General features: G+C 46.9%; 1 protein-coding gene across 1 annotated transcript in view; it reads left to right on the top strand.

The window, feature by feature from the left end:
• LOC120023003 (intersectin-2-like) overlaps positions 1-24805 on the top strand; it is a 113305-nt gene extending 88500 nt beyond the window's left edge. Inside the window, 11 exon segments of the mRNA XM_038966955.1 lie at positions 9120-9241; positions 9431-9537; positions 10567-10750; positions 12614-12712; positions 14441-14608; positions 14868-15080; positions 20576-20694; positions 20979-21061; positions 21778-21861; positions 22151-22324; positions 23342-24805. Coding sequence (XP_038822883.1) covers positions 9120-9241; positions 9431-9537; positions 10567-10750; positions 12614-12712; positions 14441-14608; positions 14868-15080; positions 20576-20694; positions 20979-21061; positions 21778-21861; positions 22151-22324; positions 23342-23496 — 1508 coding nt within the window. The 3' untranslated portion in view covers positions 23497-24805.
• Positions 24806-25151: the final 346 nt, after the last annotated feature.

Below are 25151 nucleotides of genomic sequence, written 5' to 3'. Positions count from 1 at the left end.
CCCTGATTCAGTAATGAGGAATAGAACCCACCATCTCTCCCTGATTATTTACTGATTCAGTAATGAGGAATAGAACCCACCATCTCTCCCTGATTATTTACTGATTCAGTAATGAGGAATAGGACCCACCATCTCTCCCTGATTCAGTAATGAGGAATAGAACCCACCATCTCTCCCTGATTCTTTACTGATTCAGTAATGAGGGATAGAACCCACCATCTCTCCCTGATTCAGTAATGAGGAATAGAACCCACCATCTCTCCCTGATTCAGTAATGAGGAATAGAACCCACCATCTCTCCCTGATTCAGTAATGAGGAATATAACCCACCATCTCTCCCTGATTATTTACTGATTCAGTAATGAGGAATAGAACCCACCATCTCTCCCTGATTCAGTAATGAGGAATAGAACCCACCACCTCTCCCTGATTCAGTAATGAGGAATAGAACCCACCATCTCTCCCTGATTCAGTAATGAGGAATAGAACCCACCATCTCTCCCTGATTCTTTACTGATTCAGTAATGAGGAATAGAACCCACCATCTCTCCCTGATTCAGTAATGAGGAATCGTTCGCTATGGCCACACTGTATTTGTTAGAGGGTCCGTGTCAATCATAAGGAGTCACTTCTGATTCAACTGGAATGATTCATCATTATTGATTCAATTCTAACAACTCGTTTGCTCGGGCCTCTGTGTCTGTTTGGAAGCTGAATATCTGAATAGATTGTGAAGATTCATAACTGTTTGAATCCTAACTCTCTAAGGTTTGCTGTGTCGAGTGCAGAACACACCAGTAGTTATAACTGCACCTTAATCCGCTGGTATTGACTATATTATAATGATTACTGACTGACGTCCTATCTGCTCTGCTGTGTTGCCATGCTGTTTCACTGCATGATCAAGCCAGATTGAAATAGCCAGCTGCTGTAACACTGAATAGGAAACTAACACATCTATGCAAACTAGTGGAGGTTGTTGGACAACCAAGCACTGTCCAGGGGTTAGACTGCTCTTTCTCTGTGTCCTACTACAGCTCTCTCTATTTTAATGGGCTCGTCACAGGCACAACTCTATTCCAATGGGCTGGTCACAGGCTCAACTCTATTCTAATGGGCTGGTCACAGGCTCAACTCTATTCTAATGGGCTCGTCACAGGCTCAACTCTATTCTAATGGGCTGGTCACAGGCTCAACTGTATTCTAATGGGCTCGTCACAGGCTCAACTATATTCTAATGGGCTGGTCACAGGCTCAACTCTATTCTAATGGGCTCGTCACAGGCTCAACTCTATTCTAATGGGCTGGTCACAGGCTCAACTCTATTCTAATGGGCTGGTCACAGGCTCATCTCTATTCTAATGGGCTCGTCACAGGCTCAACTCTATTCTAATGGGTTGGTCACAGGCTCAACTCTATTTTAATGGGCTGGTCACAGGCTCAACTCTATTCTAATGGGCTGGTCACAGGCTCAACTATATTCTAATGGGCTGGTCACAGGCTCAACTCTATTCTAATGGGCTGGTCACAGGCTCAACTCTATTCTAATGGGCTCGTCACAGGCTCAACTCTATTCTAATGGGCTGGTAACAGGCTCAACTCTATTCTAATGGGCTGGTCACAGGCTCAACTCTATTCGAATGGGCTGGTCACAGGCTCATCTCTATTCTAATGGGCTCGTCACAGGCTCAACTCTATTCTAATGGGCTCGTCACAGGCTCAACTCTACTTTAATGGGCTGGTCACAGGCTCAACTTTATTCTAATGGGCTGGTCACAGGCTCAACTCTACTCTAATGGGCTGGTCACAGGCTCATCTCTATTCTAATGGGCTCGTCACAGGCTCAACTCTATTCTAATGGGTTGGTCACAGGCTCAACTCTATTTTAATGGGCTGGTCACAGGCTCAACTCTATTCTAATGGGCTGGTCACAGGCTCAACTATATTCTAATGGGCTGGTCACAGGCTCAACTCTATTCTAATGGGCTGGTCACAGGCTCAACTCTATTCTAATGGGCTCGTCACAGGCTCAACTCTATTCTAATGGGCTGGTAACAGGCTCAACTCTATTCTAATGGGCTGGTCACAGGCTCAACTCTATTCTAATGGGCTGGTCACAGGCTCATCTCTATTCTAATGGGCTCGTCACAGGCTCAACTCTATTCTAATGGGCTCGTCACAGGCTCATCTCTATTCTAATGGGCTCGTCACAGGCTCAACTCTATTCTAATGGGCTGGTCACAGGCTCATCTCTATTCTAATGGGCTCGTCACAGGCTCAACTCTATTCTAATGGGCTGGTCACAGGCTCATCTCTATTCTAATGGGCTCGTCACAGGCTCAACTCTATTCTAATGGGCTGGTCACAGGCTCATCTCTATTCTAATGGGCTGGTCACAGGCTCAACTCTGCATACCACACTGAGACCTTTTTATTTATTTTAGAAAATATGCTTCTGTCTTTGTTTCTGTCTGAACCTATAGTGAAATTTGAAATTAAAGGCTAGTTTTGAAAAATTAAAGCTTTGTGTGCAAATTTTTGTGAACACTGAGGCTGTACCCACTTTAAGTTACAGTTTTAACAGCTGCCAAGTACGCTACTGTGGCTATTAGATCATAATGTAGGTCTACTAGAGTGACCTACCATCAAAAACAATGGAGAACATGCATCCCATAACATTGTAACAGTAAAATACTGTAGCTGTTGTACCATTCAGCCAATAGTAGCAGTCAATGTTTGGTGTTTCATGTAGGCCTACATTCCATGAGACTTGAAAAAACATGCAGGGCTTGACATTAACCTGTTTATCCACTTGTCCTTCAGATAAATGGAAATCAAAATGTTGTGTTATTTGATGCATGAAACCACTTTACAAAATACAATGCATTATTATTCCCATATCATTACTAGAGAGAATCAGACAAATTATGCTACCCTCTGCCTATTGGCTACTTAACTTATTCAAGCCTGTCACAAAATACAACACTGCCCCTTTAAGACAAAAAAAAGCTCTTTCTGTGACTCGCCTTTCAAAGATGTCTCGAAATATATACGTTTTCTGCTCTTGTAGGAAGCAGTCACTCCCCTATTGCTGACCAAAAAATATCTATAACTGGGCTAATAACTCACTAACTAGCAAAGGATATGAACAAAATGTCCACACTTGGCTACATGCAGCTCAGCCAGCAAACACCATCAGCGCATCTACTCACGACCGCTCATGCTGTAAACACAGTCCAGTTCAAAGTAAATGACACAGATCCATATATGGCAATGGTCAATTTGCATATAGGCCTACTGCAGCTCTGATTGGTTATGCCACACCAGTCTTTGTAGAGTACGGGCTGAGTCGTGCATGTCAATGCAATGGAATCCTACTCCGATGTGTTCTGCCTACAACAAAATCTCTTGCATAGTTTGTTTTGTTTCGGTATGTTGCATTGAAAATGGCTAATATTGCTTTGATTCGATCACAATTGCCACAGTAAACGGAAACATTTGATAGTGTTAACTCACCAACTTTTTCTGAGTCAAGATCACTTTGAGTCAAAATGCAAGCAGAGATCTACCGCTCAGATTTGTTTTTTTACATGACTTAAAAAACGTTAGCTTATGCAATATTAACGAATTCAAAACAGTACTGTAACAATAAGGTTTGTGCAGTAAGCTACAGGCCCAATACATTATCACTGCATATTGTCTTTGCTTGAATTGCATTGATGTTTGGGCCATTTAAAAATATATATATATATTTCAAAATTTGAGGTATGCTATATGATCACACAGGTAATAGATCCGTTGTTGTATTACTTGTGAGGCACATCTGCGTGAGCATACATTTACATAATTAGCTTTTTATTTGTATTTTACTGGTCTGATGTTGCCTGTATCTGATGGTCAGTCTCAGCGGAGGGAGAGAGCAGCAGACTGAGGGTCCGTCTCTCAACATCCCTCCGCTCTCCCTTTCCTACATTGACACTGACCAAAAAGGGACACCGTTTTCCAGACGATGGCAAAACTCGAGTCGCACCGCATTATTTCTGACTCATGCACAAATTCATGTTGTTACTCCTATGAACAGAGAAAGTGAAATATTCCTGGATATTAAAAAGACCCAAGCAGCTAATAATAACAACACAAGCCTACAGAGACACTTTCCTACTCAATCATTACTGCTGCAGTGTTGGTTGTAGTCATTCATTACTGCTGCAGTGTTGGTTGTAGTCATTCATTACTGCTGCAGTGTTGCTTGTAGCGCTGAGTGGAAGTAGGGATAATGTGCATTTGAATAGCCTATTAAAGTGGTAACAGTGCTGAGTAAGAACTTAAACATAAACTCACTCATAAAAACAGCAGCTCTTTGCTGTGTTCGTTGACAGTCTCTCTCTAGTCGTGGTTTTAAAAGTTTTGAAATCTCACAGTATCAACTTTACTGTAGCTTTCTTTTATGCCAGCTACGTTACTGCAGACACGGTCATCTGAGCCATCCGATTGGTCAGCAGTAGGCCTATAGTGCACTTGATTTGCTCTCTGGGCCATCCGGGAAGGCAGACTTTGTACCTTCAGACACATGAAATGGTTCAAAATGGCAACAGTTGGCCTACCCGGCATGTAGAGCAGCTGAATTCGTTTTTGGACAGAAATGTTTGGCGATTGACTAGGAATGCCTTGGAGATCGACCAGTCAATCGCGATCGACTGGTTGGTGACCACAGCTCTAGAAAGTTGAGTTCAATCTCATAGACTGACCTACCCTTAAATAAATTAAGTTTGATCTCGTAGACTGACCTACCCTTAAATAAATGAAGTTTGATCTCGTAGACTGACCTACCCTTAAATAAATGAAGTTTGATCTCGTAGACTGACCTACCCTTAAATAAATGAAGTTTGATCTCTGATTCCGTTCATCCAGTAGCTCCATTCCTTTGGTAAGTCTTCCCAAACAGATTGTCTTTGTATGGGCTTAGTGTCTATAGACGAGAGAGAGGGCAGGAGGGATAGAGAAGGAGAGGAGAAAGGGGACAAGGTACAGGACTGGAGAGGGGAGAGGAGAACACAGGTTAGAGGGTGGGAGAGAGGAGAGGGAGGGGAGGGGAGGGAGAGAGAACACAGGTTAGAGGGAGAGAGGAGAGGAGAGGGAACACAGGTTAGAGGGTGGGAGAGAGAACACAGGTTAGAGGGAGAGAGAGAGAGGGAGAGAGAACACAGGTTAGAGGGAGGGAGAGAGAGGGAGAGAGAACACCGGTTAGAGAGGGGAGAGGGAGGGGAGGGAGAGAGAGAACATTCTCCTTCAGCAATGAAGGTGTAAATTTGGCCGTTAGGAACATAAACTTTATATTTGACAAATTAGCCTCCTTGGCTAATCTAAAGAAGCATAAGAGCAAACCAAAAATAACAGATAATGAAAAATGGTTTGATAATGATTGCAAAAATCTAAGAAAGTCATTGAGAAATATATCTAATCAAAAACACAGAGAACCAGACAACAAAAATATACGCCTTCAATATGGGGAAACACTGAAGCAATACAAACGCACCCTAAGAACAAAAAAGGAACAGCACATTAGAAATCAGCTGGTTGGAATTGAGGAATCCATAGAATCAAACCACTTCTGGGAGAATTGGAATAAATTAAACAAACCTCATCATGAGGAATTGGCTATCCAAAATGGGGATATGTGGAGAAATCACTTTGCAAACCTCTACAGCAATATAACAAAGAGCCCAGAACAAAAAGATATACAAGAAAAATTACAAATCCTTGAATTAGCAGTCAAAGACTATCAGAATCCTGTAGATACCCCAATTACAGAAGAAGAATTATTGGAAAAACTATGCAATCTCCAACCAAAAAAGGCCTGTGGTGCTGATGGTATTTTAAATGAAATGATCAAATATACAGACCACAAATTCAAATTGGCTATACTCAAACTCTTCAACATTATCCTCACTGCAGGTATTTTCCCCGATATTTGGAACCAGGGATTGATCACACCAATCTATAAAAATGGAGACAAATTTGACCCAAATAATTACAGAGGAATTTGCGTTAACAGCAACTTGGGGAAAATTCTCTGCAGTATTATAAATAGCAGACTACATCATTTCCTTGACGAACACAACGTCCTGAGCAGAAGCCAGATTGGATTTCTAAAAAATTATCGTACAACAGACCACATTTACACCCTCCACACTCTAATTGATAAACAAGTTAACCAAAACAAAGGCAAAATCTACTCGTGTTTTGTAGATTTCAAGAAAGCATTTGATTCAATTTGGCACGAAGGTCTTTTTTATAAACTAATAGAAAGTGGTATTGGAGGGAAAACATATGATTTTATTAAATCAATGTACACTAAAAACAAATGTGCGGTTAAAATTGGCAACAAGCAAACAGACTTCTTCTCTCAGGGGCGGGGAGTGAAACAGGGCTGCCCAATAAGTCCAACATTATTTAACATCTACATTAATGAATTGGCAAAAACATTAGAAGAATCGGCAGCACCTGGTATCACCCTACACAACACTGAAATCAAGTGTCTGCTGTACGCAGATGACCTGGTGCTGCTGTCTCCCACTAAAGAGGGGTTACAGCAGCACCTAGATCGTCTTCACAGGTTCTGTCAGACCTGGGCTCTGACCGTTAACCTAAAAAAAACAAATATAATGATATTCCAATAAAGGTCGGGAAATAAGGATGACAAATATAAATTCTATTTGGACACAGTTCTATTAGAACACACCAAAAACTACACATATCTAGGACTAAATATCAGCAACACAGGTAGCTTTCACATGGCTGTGAATGAGCTGAGAGACAAAGCAGGAAGAGCATTCTATGCCATTAAAAGGAACATCAAAATTGAAATTCCAATTAGAATCTGGCTCAAAATTTTTCAATCAGTTATAGAACCAATTGCTCTATATGGCAGTGAAGTATGGGGTCCACTCTCTAATAATGAATTTACTAAATGGGACAAACATCCAACTGAAATATTGCATGCAGAGTTTTGCAAGACTGTATTGCAAGTACAAAGAAAAACTCCAAATAACGCATGTAGGGCAGAATTGGGCCAATACCCCCAATACCCCCTAGAAAAAAGAGCCATCAAATTTTACAACCATCTAAAAACAAGTGACCCTAAAACATTCCATCACACAGCTCTACAATGTCAAGAGATGAAACTAGAGAAGAGTCCCCTCAGCCAGCTGGTTCTGAGGCTCAGTTCACCAACCCAAACCAACCCCATAGAGCCTCGGGACAGCCCTCAGAAAATCTGGCCCAACCAAATCATCACAAAACAAAAAGAAAAATATATAACCTATTGGAAAGACACCACAAAAAATCTAAGTAAACTTCAATGCTATTTGGCTCTAAACAGACAGTACATGGTGGCAGACTATCTGACCACTGTGACTGATAGAAAACTGAGGAAAACATTGACTAGGTACAGACTCAGTGAGCACAGTCTGGCTATAGAGACCGGTCGTCACAGACAAACCTGGCTGCCCAGAGAGGACAGGCTGTGCTCACTCTGCTCCAGGGGAGAGGTAGAGACAGAGGTGCATTTCCTACTACACTGTGACAAATACTCAGACCTAAGAGCATATTTCTTTCCCAAAATTATAACTCAATACAAAGAATTTGAAACTATAAAAGATGAAGAAAAAATCAAATATTTATTGGGTGAAAAGCCAAAATGTGCAGTTTTGGCAGCCAAATATGTGTCCTCCTGCCACAACCTGAGGGACAGCCAGTGAAAAATGCAAAGTAATGTTGATAATATTTCCCATTTAGCTTAGTTTTGTTTTGTCTTTCATACCAGGTCATATGTCTTCTCAAGTCATGTTGACACTGGTCTACTACCATTGATTTAATGTATTGTTGTTCTGATTAATATTGTTGTTGTAGTTGTTGTTAATGGTGATCCCATGTCCACTACTACTATTATTATTACTGTTGGTCCCACCATTTATTTATATATAAATATATATATATTTTGTATATATATACATATATATTTTATTTTTATTTTTCGATATGTATACTTTGACAATGTAAGTAATAATGAACTTGCCATGTCAATAAAGTTAATTGAATTGAATTGAGAACACAGGTTAGAGGGAGGAAGAGAGGAGAGGGAGAGAGAACACAGGTGAGAGGGAGGGAGAGGGAGAGAGAACACAGGTTAGAGGAAGGGAGAGAGAACACAGGTTAGAGGGAGAGAGGAGAGGGAGAGAGAACACAGGTTAGAGGGAGGGAGAGAGGAGAGGGAGAGAGAACACAGGTTAGAGGGAGAGAGGAGAGGGAGAGAGAACACAGGTTAGAGGGAGGGAGAGAGGAGAGGGAGAGAGAACACAGGTTAGAGGGAGAGAGGAGAGGGAGAGAGAACACAGGTTAGAGGGAGAGAGGAGAGGGAGAGAGAACACAGGTTAGAGGGAGGGAGAGAGGAGAGGAAACACAGGTTAGAGGGAGGGAGAGAGGAGAGGGAGGGGAGGGAGAGAGAACACACAGTGAAGACGAGCTGCAGTTTGTAAGAATCTAGGAGGAGCAGGAAGTGACGGGTGGTACTGAGAAAGAGAAAAGGAGCCCCTGTATGGGACTCTACAGATATCAATATGGGCACTCTGGTCTTGTCCTTGGGTGTGTGTCTAGTGCTCACTGTTGACTGGAGTTGTGTGTGTTGTCAGTGTGTGTGTTTGTTCTGAGTGTATAATATATGTGATTCTCTCTCTCTCTCTCTCTCTCTCTCTCTCTCTCTCTCTCTCTCTCTCTCTCTCTCTCTCTCTGTTCTCTCTCTCTCTCTCTGCCTCTCTGTCTGTTCTCTCTCTCTCTGTTCTCCCTCTCTCTGTTCTCTCTCTGCTCTCTCTCTCTCTCTCTCTCTCTCTCTGTTCTCTCTCTGCTCTCTCTCTCTCTCTGTCTGTTCTCTCTCTCTCTGTCACTCTTTCTCTCTGTCTGTTCTCTCTCTCTCTCTGTGCTCTCTCTCTCTCTCTGTGTCTGTTCTCTCGCTCTGTCACTCTCTCTGTCTGTTCTCTCTCTCTCTCTGTCACTCTGTCTCTCTGTCTGTTCTCTCTCTCTCTGTTTTCTCTCTCTCTCTGTTTTCTCTCTCTGTTCTCTCAGGGTGTGCTGACCTAAACAGTCTGGAGTCTATGAGTCCCCAGGAGAGGAAGAGACAGGGTTACATCCACGAGCTCCTCCAGACAGAGGAGAGATATGTAGAGGACTTACAGATAGTCATGGAGGTAACACACACACACACACACACACACACACACACACACACACACACACACACACACACACACACACACACACACACACACACACACACACACACACACACACACACACACACACACACACACACACACACACACACACACACACACACATTGATGTACTCTACTCTACTGTACACTGCGTGTGTTCAGGTGTTCCATAAGCCCATGTCTGAGTCTGGCCGTCTGACGGAAGCAGAGATGGTCATGATCTTTGTCAACTGGGAGGAGCTCATCGCCTGCAACACCAAACTGCTCAAGTACGTACAGTAGTACAGGGTGTGAGTTTAGGGGGGGGGGGGGGGTCATCATGTATACAGTAGCACAGGGTGTGAGTTCAGGGGGGGGGGTTCATCATGTATACAGTAGTACAGGGTGTGAGTTTAGGGAGGGGGGGGTCATCATGTATACACTAGTACAGGGTGTGAGTTCAGTGGGGGTCATCATCTATACAGTAGTACAGGGTGTGAGTTCAGGGGGGGGGGGGGGGGTCATCATGTTTACAGTAGTACAGGGTGTGAGTTCAGGGGGGGGGTCATCATGTATACAGTAGTACAGGGTGTGAGTTCAGGGGGGGGGGGGGGGTCATCATGTATACAGTAGTACAGGGTGTGAGTTTAGGGGGGGGGGGGGGTCATCATGTATACAGTAGTACAGGGTGTGAGTTCAGGGGGGGGGGGGGGGGTCATCATCTATAGGTCGACCGGGTGTGAGTTTAGGGTGGGGGGGTTCATCAGGTATACAGTGTACAGGGTGGTAGGTTAGGGGGGGGGGGGTCATCAGTATACAGTAGGACATGGTTGAGTTTAGGGGGGGGGGTCATATCTATACGGTGTACAGGGTGTGAGTTCGGGGGGGGGGGTCATCATCTATACGGTAGTACAGGTGTGAGTTCAGGTGGGGGGGGGGGGTCATCATCTATACGTAGTACAGGGTGTGAGTTTAGGGTGGGGGGGTCATCAGGTATACAGTAGTACAGGGTGTAGTTTAGGGGGGGGGGGGGGGGTCATCATGTATACAGTAGGACAGGGTGTGAGTTTAGGGGGGGGTCATCATGTATACAGTAGTACAGGGTGTGAGTTTAGGGGGGAGGTCATCAGGTATACAGTAGTACAGGGTGGTAGTTTAGGGGGGGGGGGGGTCACATGTATACAGTAGTACAGGGTGTGAGTTTAGGGGGGAGGTCATCAGGTATACGGTAGTACAGGGTGGTAGTTTAGGGGGGGTTCATCGTATATACAATATGTGTATTTTTGGCCCAGGCAGTAAGAACATTTGTGTGTGCGTAGGGCCCTGCAGTTGCGTAAGAAGACGGGAGGTGACAAGATGCCTGTCCAGGTGATCGGGGACGTCTTGGCGTCCGAGCTGGCTCACCTCCAGCCTTACATCCAGTTCTGCTCCTGTCAACTCAATGGAGCTGCTCTGCTACAGAGCAGGACTGACAACCAACAGGACTTTAAGGTCTTCCTCAAGGTGAGTGAAAAGACAGGGGGGGTATAGGGGAGAGTAGAGAGAGGGGGAGGACAGGGGAGAGAGGAGGAGTACGGGAGGACAGGGGAAAGAGGGGGAGGACAGGGGAGAGTAGAGAGAGGCGGAGAACAGGGGAGAGTAGCGAGAGGGGAGAGTAGAGAGAGGCGGAGGACAGGGGAGAGTAGCGAGAGGGGAGAGTAGAGAGAGGCGGAGGACAGGGGAGAGTAGCGAGAGGGGGAGGACAGGGGAGGAGAGTAGAGAGGGGGAGGAGGTAGAGGGGGAGGACAGGGGAGAGTAGAGAGAGAGAGGGAGGACAGGGGAGAGGAGAGTAGAGGGGGAGGACAGGGGGGAGAGTTGAGAGGGGGGAGGACAGGGGAGGAGAGTAGAGAGGGGAGGAGAGTAGAGGGGGAGGACAGGGGAGAGGAGAGTAGAGGGGAGTACAGGAGAGAGGAGAGTAGAGTAGGGGAGAGGAGAGTAGAGGGGGAGTACAGGGGAGAGGAGAGTGGAGGGGGAGTACAGGGGAGAGGAGACAGAGGGGGAGGACAGGGAGAGGTTAGTAGAGGGGGAGGACGGGAGAGGAGAGTAGAGGCGGAGGACAGGGGAGAGGAGAGTAGAGGGGGAGGACAGGGGAGGGAGAGTAGAGGGGGAGGACAGGGGGAGAGGAGAGTAGAGGGGGAGGACAGGGGAGATGGAGAGAGGGAGGGACAGGGAGAGTGGAGAGAGGGGGAGGACAGGGGAGAGTAGTGGGGGGGAGGACAGGGGAGAGTAGTGAGGGGGAGGACAGGGGAGTGCAGTGAGAGGGGGAGGACAGGGGAGAGTAGAGAGGGGGAGGACAAGGGGAGAGTAGAGAGGGGAGGACAGGGAGAGTAGAGGGGGAGGACAGGGGAGAGTAGAGGGGGAGGACAGGAGAGAGTGGAGAGAGGGGGAGGACAGGGGAGAGTGGAGAGAGGGAGAGGACAGGGGAGAGTAGAGAGGAGGAGGACAGGGGGGAGAGTAGAGGGGGGGAGGACAGGGAGGTAGAGGAGGGGGGGACAGGGGAGAGTAGAGAGTGGGAGGACAGGGGAGAGTAGAGAGAGGGGGGGAGAGGGGGGAGTAGCAAGAGGGGGAGGACAGGGGAGAGTAGAGAGAGGGGGAGGACGGGGAGAGTAGAGAGGGGGAGGACAGGGGAGAGTAGAGAGGGGGAGGACAGGGGAGATTAGTGAGAGGGGGAGGACAGGGGAGATAGAGAGAGGGGGGAGGACAGGGGAGAGTAGAGAGAGGGGGAGGACAGGGGAGAGTAGAGAGAGGGGGAGCACAGGGGAGAGTAGAGAGAGGGGGAGGACAGAGGAGAGTAGAGAGGGGGAGGACAGGGGAGAGTAGAGGGGGAGGACAGGGAGAGTAGAGAGGGGGAGGACAGGGGAGAGTAGAGAGAGGGGGGAGGGCGGGGATAGGAGAGAGGGGGAGGACAAGGGAGAGTAGAGAGGGGAGGACGGGGGGAGAGTAGAGAGGGGGAGGACAGGGGAGAGTAGAGAGGGGGAGACGGGGGAGAGTAGAGAGGGGGAGGACAGGGGAGGGTAGAGAGGGGGAGGACGGGGGAGAGTAGAGAGGGGGAGGACGGGGGGGAGAGAGTAGAGAGGGGAGGACGGGGGGAGGACAGGGAAGAGAACAGAGAGGGGAGGACAAGGGAGAGAAGGAAAAGACAGGGAACACATCAAAATGGAATGAAGAGAGGAAGAATAGGACAGGAGAACATGCAGTGAGAGAAAGAGGAGGGAAGCGATGATTGAACTTCATGTATCTTTCTGATACATACCAACCTGCTGAGGTGTGCTGATTTATACATGAACAGTTGTACGTTCATATTGAACATTGTGTTTCCTCCATCAGAAAATCGCCACAGACTACCGCTGTAAAGGCATGCCCTTATCCAGCTTCCTGCTGAAGCCCATGCAGAGGATCACACGCTACCCTCTACACATCAAGAACGTAAGAGAGAGTAAACGTGTGACTGTGTGCTCATGATTACATTATAACATGTCATTCAGCAGAAGCTCTTATCCAGAGTTACGTACAGTAGAGAGTGAATCAAACCCACGGTGAATCAAACCCACGGTGAATCAAACCCAGTGTGAATCAAACCCACGGTGAATCAAACCCACTGATCCACATGGGACTATTTATCTATAGTTACCTGGGTGTGTATTAGTATTGTGTACAAACATGTAACCTATGTGTATTTCTTGTGTCAGGAGTGTTTCCTAGCCACCGTGCATCTACATTCTTGTGCCAGGAGTGTTTCCTAGCCACCGTGCTTCTACATTCTTGTGCCAGGAGTGTTTCCTAGCCACCGTGCATCTACATTCTTGTGTCAGGAGTGTTTCCTAGCCACCGTGCATCTACATTCTTGTGCCGGAGTGTTTCCTAGCACGTGATACATTCTGTGTCAGGAGTGTTTCCTAGCCACCCGTGCATCTACATTCTTGTTCAGGAGTGTTTCCTAGCCACCGTGCTTCTACATTCTTGTGCCAGGAGTGTTCCTAGCCACCGTGCTTCTACATTCTTGTGCAGGAGTGTTTCCTAGCCACCGTGCATCTAGATCTTGTGCCAGGAGTGTTTTCCTAGCCACCGTGCATCTAGATTCTTGTGCCAGGAGTGTTTCCTAGCCACCGTGCATCTAGATTCTTGTGCCAGGAGTGTTTCCTAGCCACCGTGCTTCTACATTCTTGTGCCAGGAGTGTTTCCTAGCCACCGTGCTTCTACATTCTTGTGCCAGGAGTGTTTCCTAGCCACCGTGCATCTAGATTCTTGTGCCAGGAGTGTTCCTAGCCACGTGCTTCTACATTCTGTGCCAGGAGTGGTTTCCTAGCCCACCGTGCTATCTATGATTCTTGTGTCAGGAGTGTTTCCTAGCCACCGTGCATCTAGATTCTTGTGCCAGGAGTGTTTCCTAGCCACCGTGCTTCTACATTCTTGTGCCAGGAGTGTTTCCTAGCCACCTGTGCATATCTAGATTCTTGTGCCAGGAGTGTTTCCTAGCCACGTGCTTCTACATCTTGTGCCAGGAGTGTTTCCTAGCCACCGTGCATCTAGATTCTTGTGCCAGGAGTGTTTCCTAGCCACCGTGCTTCTACATTCTTGTGCCAGGAGTGTTTCCTAGCCACCGTGCATCTAGATTCTTGTGCCAGGAGTGTTTCCTAGCCACCGTGCTTCTACATTCTTGTGCCAGGAGTGTTTCCTAGCCACCGTGCTTCTACATTCTTGTGTCAGGAGTGTTTCCTAGCCACCGTGCTTCTACATTCTTGTGCCAGGAGTTTTTCATAGCCACCGTGCTTTCTACAATCTGCATTTGCTTTGTGCCAGGAGTTTTCCCTAGCCACGGCATCTACATTCTTGTGCCAGGAGTTTTTCCTAGCCACCGTGCTTCTACATCTGCATTGCTTGTGCCAGGAGTGTTTCCTAGCCACCGTGCATCTACATTCTTGTGCCAGGAGTTTTTCCTAGCCACCGTGCTTCTACATCTGCATTGCTTGTGCCAGGAGTGTTTCCTAGCCACCGTGCATCTACATTCTTGTGCCAGGAGTTTTTCCTAGCCACCGTGCTTCTACATCTGCATTGGTTGCTCTGTGGGGTTTTAGGCTGGGTTTCTGTAATGCACTTTGTGACTGCTGATTTTTTTAAATGGGGCTTTATAAAACACATTTGATTGATTTTCAGATCCTGGAGAGTACCCAGGAGGAGCATGCAGACTGCGGGCCCCTGAGAGAGGCCCTGGAGCGGGCTGAGGAGCTGTGTACTCAGGTCAACGAGGGGGTCAGGGAGAAGGAGAACTGTGACAGGCTCGAGTGGATACAGTCACACGTACAGTGTGAGGGAGTCACAGAGGTAGACACTCACATGTAGTCTCACTTGCTCACACACACACACACATTGTACACATACACATACCGTATATACACATTATCTCACACACACACCATATATACACAGATAATATCTCACTCTCTCACACACACACACACACACACACACACACACACACACACACACACACACACACACACACACACACACACACACACACACACACACACACACACACACACACACACACACACCTCTGTAACCTGTGTCTCCCCTGCAGAACTTGGTGTTTAACTCTCTGACTAACTGCCTGGGGCCTCGTAAGCTGCTCCACAGTGGGAAGGTGTATAAGGTGAAGAGCAATAAGGAGCTGTGGGCTTTCCTTTTTAACGACTTCCTGTTGCTCACCCACGCTGCCAGACAGTTCAGCTCCTCAGGACCAGACAAACTCTTCACCAGCAAGAACAGCACACAGCTTAAGATGTACAAGCCGGTGAGAGACACACACACACACACGCCACGGACATGTTGACAGACACACACACACACACACACACACACACGCCACGGACATGTTGACAGACACACACACACACACACACACACACACACACACACACACACACACACACACACACACACACGCGCCACGGACATGTTGACAGACACACACACACACACACACACACACACACACCACGGACATGTTGACAGACACACACACACACACACACACACACACACACGCCACGGACATGTTGACAGACACACACACACACATGCCACGGACATGTTGACAGACACACACACACACACACACACACACACACACACACACACACACACACACACACACACACACACACACACACCCACACGCCACGGACATGCTGACACACACACGCCACGGACATGTTGACAGAGACACACACACACACACACACACACACACACACACGCCACAGACATGCTGACAGACACACGCCACAGACATGCTGACAGACACACGCCACGCACATGTTGACAGACACACACCACGGACATGTTGACAGACACACGCCACGCACATGTTGACAGACACACGCCACGGACATGTTGACAGACACGCCACGGACATGTTGACAGACACACGCCACGGACATGTTGACAGACACGCCACGGACATGCTGACAGACACGCCACGGACATGTTGACAGACACGCCACGGACATGCTGACATACACACCACAGACATGTTGACAGACACACGCCACGGACATGTTGACAGACACGCCACGGACATGCTGACATACACACCACAGACATGTTGACAGACACACGCCACGGACATGTTGACAGACACGCCACGGACATGCTGACATACACACCACGGACATGTTGACAGACACACGCCACGGACATGCTGACAGACACGCCACGGACATGCTGACAGACACGCCACGGACATGCTGACAGACACGCCACGGACATGTTGACAGACACGCCACGGACATGCTGACATACACACCACGGACATGTTGACAGACACACGCCACAGACATGCTGACAGACACACGCCACGGACATGCTGACAGACACACGCCACGCACATGTTGACAGACACACGCCACGGACATGTTGACAGATACACACACACACACACACACACGCCACAGACATGCTGACAGACACACGCCACGGACATGCTGACAGACACACGCCACGGACATGTTAACAGACACACATCACGGACATGCTGACAGACACGCCACAGACATGTTAACAGACACACGCCACGGACATGTTGACAGACACGCCACGGACATGTTGACAGACACACACTGCGGACATGTTGACAGACATGCCACGGACGTGTTGACAGACACGCCACGGACATGTTGACAGACACACACCACGGACATGTTGACAGACACGCCACAGACATGTTGACAGACACACGCCACGGACATGTTGACAGACACACGCCACGGACATGTTGACAGACACATGCCACAGACATGTTGACAGACACGCCACGGACATGTTGACAGACACGCCACAGACATGTTGACAGACACATGCCACAGACATGCTGACAGACACACGCCACGGACATGTTGACAGATACGCCACGGACATGCTGACATACACACCACGGACATGTTGACAGACACACGCCACGGACATGTTGACAGACACGCCACGGACATGCTGACATACACACCACGGACATGTTGACAGACACACGCCACGGACATGTTGACAGACACGCCACGGACATGCTGACATACACACCACGGACATGTTGACAGACACACGCCACGGACATGCTGACAGACACGCCACGGACATGCTGACAGACACGCCACGGACATGCTGACAGACACGCCACGGACATGTTGACAGACACGCCACGGACATGCTGACATACACACCACGGACATGTTGACAGACACACGCCACAGACATGCTGACAGACACACGCCACGGACATGCTGACAGACACACGCCACGCACATGTTGACAGACACACGCCACGGACATGTTGACAGACACACACACACACACACACGCCACAGACATGCTGACAGACACACGCCACGGACATGCTGACAGACACACGCCACGCACATGTTGACAGACACACACCACGGACATGTTGACAGACGCGCCACAGGCATGTTAACAGACACACATCACAGCCATGCTGACAGACACGCCACAGACATGTTAACAGACACACATCACGGACATGCTGACAGACACGCCACAGACATGTTAACAGACACACGCCACGGACATGTTGACAGACACGCCACGGACATGTTGACAGACACACACCACGGACATGTTGACAGACATGCCACGGACATGTTGACAGACACGCCACGGACATGTTGACAGACACACACCACGGACATGTTGACAGACACGCCACAGACATGTTGACAGACACACACCACAGACATGTTGACAGACACACACCACAGACATGTTGACAGACACGCCACGGACATGTTGACAGACACGCCACGGACATGTTGACAGACACGCCACGGCCATGTTGACAGACACACGCCACGGACATGTTGACAGACACGTGTTAGTTCCAAGTGGTTCATTTTGGCAAGATACAGAAACGACACTTCCTGTTGGAAAAGCGTCTCTCATTGGAGCCCATTTAAATGAAATGCATCCCTGTCTCCATCACCATGGTTATGACTTGTATTATGTCATAAACTAAAACATTCTTTACCCCAGGATACTTCAACAGGTGACTATCATTCTTTACCCCAGGATACTTCAACAGGTGACTATCATTCTTTACCCCAGGATACTTCAACAGGTGACTATCATTCTTTACCCCAGTATACTTCAACAGGTGACTATCATTCTTTACCCCAGGATACTTCAACAGGTGACTATCATTCTTTACCCCAGGATACTTCAACAGGTGACTATCATTCTTTACCCCAGGATACTTCAACAGGTGACTATCATTCTTTACCCCAGGATACTTCAACAGGTGACTATCATTCTTTACCCCAGGATACTTCAACAGGTGACTATCATTCTTTACCCCAGGATACTTCAACAGGTGACTATCATTCTTTACCCCAGGATACTTCAACAGGTGACTATCATTCTTTACCCCAGGATACTTCAACAGGTGACTATCATTCTTTACCCCAGGATACTTCAACAGGTGACTAGCATTCTTTACCCCAGGATACTTCAACAGGTGACTAGCATTCTTTACCCCAGGATACTTCAACAGGTGACCATCATTCTTTACCCCAGGATACTTCAACAGGTGACCATCATTCTTTACCCCAGGATACTTCAACAGGTGACCATCATTCTTTACCCCAGGATACTTCAACAGGTGACCATCATTCTTTACCCCAGGATACTTCAACAGGTGACTATCATTCCTTATCCCAGGATACTTCAACGGGTGACTGTCATTCTTTACCCCAGGATACTTCAACAGGTGACTATCATTCTTTACCCCAGGATACTTCAACGGGTGACTATCATTCTTTACCCCAGGATACTTCAACTGGTGACCATCATTCTTTACCCCAGGATACTTCAACTGGTGACTATCATTCTTTACCCCAGGATACTTCAACTGGTGACTATCATTCTTTACCCCAGGATACTTCAACGGGTGACTATCATTCTTTACCCCAGGATACTTCAACTGGTGACCATCATTCTTTACCCCAGGATACTTCAACTGGTGACTATCATTCTTTACCCCAGGATACTTCAACAGGTGACTAGCATTCTTTACCCCAGGATACTTCAACGGGTGACCATCATTCTTTACCCCAGGATACTTCAACAGGTGACTATCATTCTTTACCCCAGGATACTTCAACGGGTGACTGTCATTCTTTATCCCAGGATACTTCAACGGGTGACCGTCATTCTTTACCCCAGGATACTTCAATGGGTGACTATCCAGGAGGATAAAGATAAAGGACCACTGTATCTGCAGCATAGAGCTGATGTATTTATTGACAGGACAAACCAACAGGCTTACCTTTCTACCTAATCGCCTTCGTCAGAGCCTTGGGTAGGAAGAGGTGGGAGGCCCCTGTATGGCCGTTTGTTAAAGCTGAGCTTGAAGCGTGTTTGGCTACAATTTCTATCTGTGTATAATGTCATGGTTATGAGAGGCTTATGACGTCTGTGTATAATGTCATGGTTATGAGAGGCTTATGAAGCCTGTGTGTAATGTCATGGTTATGAGAGGCTTATGAAGCGTGTGTATGATGTCATGGTTATGAGAGGCTTATGAAGTCTGTGTATAATGTCATGGTTATGAGAGGCTTATGAAGCGTGTGTATGATGTCATGGTTATGAGAGGCTTATGAAGTCTGTGTGTAATGTCATGGTTATGAGAGGCTTATGAAGCGTGTGTGTAATGTCATGGTTATGAGAGGCTTATGAAGCGTGTGTATGATGTCATGGTTATGAGAGGCTTATGAAGCGTGTGTATGATGTCATGGTTATGAGAGGCTTATGAAGTCTGTGTATAATGTCATGGTTATGAGAGGCTTATGAAACATGTGTGTAATGTCATGGTTATGAGAGGCTTATGAAGTCTGTGTATAATGTCATGGTTATGAGAGGCTTATGAAGCCTGTGTGTAATGTCATGGTTATGAGAGGCTTATGAAGCGTGTGTATAATGTCATTGTTATGAGAGGCTTATGAAGCGTGTGTATGATGTCATGGTTATGAGAGGCTTATGAAGCGTGTGTATACTGTCATTGTTATGAGAGGCTTATGAAGCGTGTGTATGATGTCATGGTTATGAGAGGCTTATGAAGCGTGTGTGTAATGTCATGGATATGAGAGGCTTATGAAATCTGTGTATAATGTCATGGTTATGAGAGGCTTATGAAGCGTGTGTATACTGTCATGGTTATGAGAGGCTTATGAAGCCTGTTTGTAATGTCATGGTTATGAGAGGCTTATGAAGCGTGTGTATAATGTCATGGTTATGAGAGGCTTATGAAGCGTGTGTGTAATGTCATGGTTATGAGAGGCTTATGAAGCGTGTGTGTAATGTCATGGTTATGAGAGGCTTATGAAGCGTGTGTATAATGTCATGGTTATGAGAGGCTTATGAAGCGTGTGTGTAATGTCATGGTTATGAGAGGCTTATGAAGCGTGTGTATAATGTCATGGTTATGAGAGGCTTATGAAGCGTGTTGTGTAATGTCATGGTTATGAGAGGCTTATGAAGCGTGTGTATAATGTCATGGTTATGAGAGGCTTATGAAGCGTGTGTGTAATGTCATGGTTATGAGAGGCTTATGAAGCGTGTGTGTAATGTCATGGTTATGAGAGGCTTATGAAGCGTGTGTATAATGTCATGGTTATGAGAGGCTTATGAAGTGTGTGTGTAATGTCATGGTTATGAGAGGCTTATGAAGCGTGTGTATAATGTCATGGTTATGAGAGGCTTATGAAGCGTGTTGTCCTCCTGTAGCCGGTGTTCCTCAACGAGATTCTAGTGAAGCTGCCTGACTCCTCCAGTGAAGAGCCCTTCTTCCACATCTCCAACATAGACAGAGTCTACAGCCTCAAAACAGAGAACATCAATGAGAGGTGTACACACACACACACACACACACACACACACACACTCACACACACATCTAACACAAACTTACTGACACACACACACACACACACACACACACATCTCACACAAACTTACTGACACACAGTCACACACACATCTCACACAAACTTACTGACACACACACACACACATCTCTCACACACACACACGCACAAACACAAATGCAGTTACACATGCCACACACACTTCTATGCAGGCAGTCACACATTCTGTTGTCCTTGCTCACGGTGTGTTGTCCGTTCTGCAGGACGGCCTGGGTCCAGAAGATCAAGGCTGCGTGTGAGGACTTCTTCCAGATGGACAAGAAGAAGAGAGCAAAGGCCTACCAAGGTAGGTAGGCCTCCACACACACACACACACACACACACACACACACACACACACACACACACACACACACACACACACACACACACACACACACACACACACAAACACACACCAATAGTAAAATCAGTAGTCCTAGTAATATTCTGACTCCTCCCCCTGTGTATTCTGACTCCTCCCCCTGTGTATTCTGACTCCTCCTCCTGTGCGGCAGGGTAGCCTAGTGGTTAGAGCGTTGGACTAGTAACTGAAAGGTTGCAAGTTCAAATCCCCGACCTGACTAGGTACAAATCTGTCGTTCTGCACCTGAACAAGGCAGTTAACCCACTGTTCCTAGGCCGTCATTGAAAATAAGAATTTGTTCTTAACTAACTTGCCTAGTTAAATAAAGTTAAATAAAAAAATAAAAATTCTCACCCCTTCTCCTCTGTATTCTGACTCCTCCCCCTGTCTATTATGACTCCTCCCCCTGTGTATTCTGACTCCTCCTCATGTGTATTCTGACTCCTCCTCCTCTGTATTCTGACTCCTCCTCTGTTTTTTCACCCCTCCCCCTGTGTATTCTGATTCCTCGTCCTGTGTATTCTGACCCCTCCTCTGTATTCTCACCCCTCCTACTGTGTATTCTGACCCCTCCTCTGTATTCTCACCCCTCCTCCTGTGTATTCTGACTCCTCCTGTGTATTCTGACTCCTCCTGTGTATTCTGTATGTCTACAGCTCGTTCTCTGAAAGCCAGTGGAATCGGCCGTCTGTTAGTCACCGTCCTGGAGGCCACTGAACTGAAGTCCTGCAAACCCAACGGTGAGGCTTGTACGCATCATGCAGTACATGGTTTACCCACACAGCACACGTGAACTAGTACCATCTGACCACACCATGAATGTTTCCATTGTAACACTGTAACTCTTGTACAGACTGTTCACCTTTTGAGCACTGGTATGTAATAAAAACCTTCTCCTTTCACCTCCTCCTCCTTGTCCTCCCCCTAATCCTCCCCCTCCTCCTCCCCACCTCCTTCTTCCGTCTCCTCCTTATCCTCCCCTAATCCTCCCCCTCATCCTCCCCTCCCAACTCTCCTCCTCCCCACTAGGTAAGAGTAACCCTTACTGTGAGGTGACCATGGGAACTCAGAACTATACCTCCAAGACTCTGAGTGACACAGTCAACCCCAAGTGGAACTTTAACTGTCAGTTCAACATCAGAGACCTGTACCAGGAAGTGCTCTGTATCACCATCTTCCAGAGGGACCAGTTCTCCCCTGACGGTCAGCACACACTCACACACACAGTCTTGTACAGCTAACCTTGTGGGGGGGGACACAATTCAGTCCCATTCAAAATCCTATTTTCCCTAACCCCTAACCCGTACTCTTACCCTAACCCAAAAACATAACCTTAAACCTAACCCCAAAACATAACCTTAAACCTAACCCCAAAACATAACCTTAAACCTAACCCCAAAACATAACCTTAAACCTAACCCCAAAACATAACCTTAAACCTAACCCAAGCTCCTAACCCTTAACGTGATTCTAACCCCAACACTAATTCTAACCATAAACCCCCTAGAAATAGCATTTGACCTCATGGGGACTAACAAAATGTCCCCAGTTGGTCAAATTTTTGTTTGTTTTCTATTCTTGTGGGAACTTCTGGCCCCTACAAGAATAGTTAAACACGTCCACACACACACGTCCACACACACACACACACACACACACACACACACACACACACACACACACACACACACACACACACACACACACACACACACACACACACACACACACACACACACACACACACACACACACACACACACACACACACACACACACACACACACACACAGAGGAATCATGACACTACATTCAGACTACATTCAGACAACTGCCAGATCTTACAATACCTGGATAGGTGTTAACATGTCAGCTAACCACATCATATGATATAGCAATCCGATGCCTGACTGTGCACTCCATGGCGTGGGACGTAACCATTGATTGGTGCAATTCAAGTGCAATTCAAGTCTGCAATCTAGTAGGCCTGGAACACAACCTCTATCTATGGGTAATGTGTCAGACGACTAACTAGTCTCTCAGACAGCTAACTAGTCTCTCAGACAGCTAACTAGTCTCTCAGACAGCTAACTAGTCTCTCATTCAGCTAACTAGTCTCTCAGACGGCTAACTAGTCTCTCAATTCAGCTAACTAGTCTCTCAGATGGCTAGCTAGTCTCTCAGATGGCTAACTAGTCTCTCTTCTCGGCCATTACCCAGACATCCTGGGTCGTACGGAGGTTCCCGTGGCAACCATAAAGGAGTTGGAGAACAAGGGGCTGGTGATGCGCCGCTTGCTGCTCCACGAGGTCCCAACTGGAGAGGTGTGTGTCCGCCTCGACCTGCAGCTCTTCCAAAACAGTGAATCCAAATAAGGACATCCTGGCCAACACTGGAAGCCCAAATAAGGACATCTTGACCTGCAGCCACATGGGGAGGGGAGGGACTTGTTATAAATTGTATCTAATTGCTGGTCTAGGGTCAGAAACTTATTAATCCTGTTAATGATTAAGGTTGGGATCTGGGGTTGGGCCAGGGCTAACTTTTACCTGGAGCTGCAATGGGAAACACTGATGAGGTGATGGGAACCCTCCCTCCTCGTCTGAGGTCAGACCGTCCTTAGCAATGATCTGAGGACAGCTTAGTCTTTTAGGACAGTTTACCCTGACTGGTGGTGAGCAGGGTTGGGTTAGTGTAAAGCTGATCCTAGATCTGCGTTTAGGAGCAGCTTCTAACAGTAGTTGTTCTACTTGTACCAGCACTAACACTGATGGCCTGCCTATGCTCTCCTCTGCTACACACCGGCTCTCATTCTGCCAAGTTTTTCTTTTGTGAACTCAACCCAGGCCAATGTTGGATGAAACTATTTATTTAGTGAAGGATCGTCTTAACTCTATATTTGTTCAAGCTAAGATGTTGTTTGGGAAGGTAAAATACCAGGTCAAATGGGGAGAGACGTTAGGAAAGTGTGGTGTTTCCTGCCATGGATGGGTCCTCACGTCCAGCGATAAACTCAGGACTTCCCTGCTGGGCGTTTATATTACTGCATCATAACCAGCTGCTTTTCTTTTATCTCAATCTGTTTTCTCTTTTAACTGCCGGAACATCTGCAGAGGATCTTTAGGATACTGTGGTGGCATAGATCTCCTGATTAACGCTAGTTTTAAAACCAACTCTCTTTCTTTGCAGTATAAATGTTCTGTCGACCTTTTAAGGAGATCTTGTTCTTTAGTGGTGGTGTTGTTGCCTCAGAAATACTGTAAAAGGAAAAAGCATCTTTAGTTGATTCCACTCCTGGGCCCATATTCATAAAGAGGTTCAGAGTAGGAGTGCCGCAACAAGTGCATTAGATCATAGTGAATAAGATGATATGGACAGAGGGGACCTGATCCTAGATCCTAGCCTGGTCCCAGATCTGTTTGGGCTTTTGCCTACTCCGATGTCATTGTCAAGTCAGACTTCATGTTCTGCATGACGATTCCATAAGGAGTTGGCCAGAGAGCAGTAACAGACGAGGTTGAACTGAGGTATTCGTTGAGGTTGAACTGTAAGTCCTGTGGTGTCAATAACTCTATGTATTGATTTACTGTGCTAACAAGAGTGCATCCTACATTACTGCCTGATATGCAGTGTGTTCACAATGGGCACAGCACTCACTGATTCTGGCTTCTATCAGGATAATAAAAGGTGTTTAAAACAAACTGGCTAAGCGTGTTACATTTTATTTTGTTGCATAGCAGTAGTAATACTAGTAGGTTAGTTTAGTGGTTTGAGTCATGACATGTTGAGGCATGTTTTAGTCTACATTTGGGGCAATATTTCCAAAGAACCACAATGCATTAATCATCAGTATCTGCTGTGCCTCTAATGCACAGGTAGGCCTACACCAGAACAGGAAGTCTGTGCCTCTGATGCACAGGTAGGCCTACACCAGAGCAGGAAGTCTGTGCCTCTGATGTACAGGTAGGCCTACACCAGAGCAGGAAGTCTGTGCCTCTGATGCACAGGTAGGCCTAAACCAGAACAGGAA

The sequence above is a fragment of the Salvelinus namaycush genome, chromosome 28, assembly GCF_016432855.1.
Source record: "Salvelinus namaycush isolate Seneca chromosome 28, SaNama_1.0, whole genome shotgun sequence".
In the NCBI taxonomy this organism is placed as follows: Eukaryota; Metazoa; Chordata; class Actinopteri; order Salmoniformes; family Salmonidae; genus Salvelinus; species Salvelinus namaycush.
Note: the sequence above shows the minus strand (reverse complement) of the source record. Positions and strands in the feature narration are given on the sequence as shown.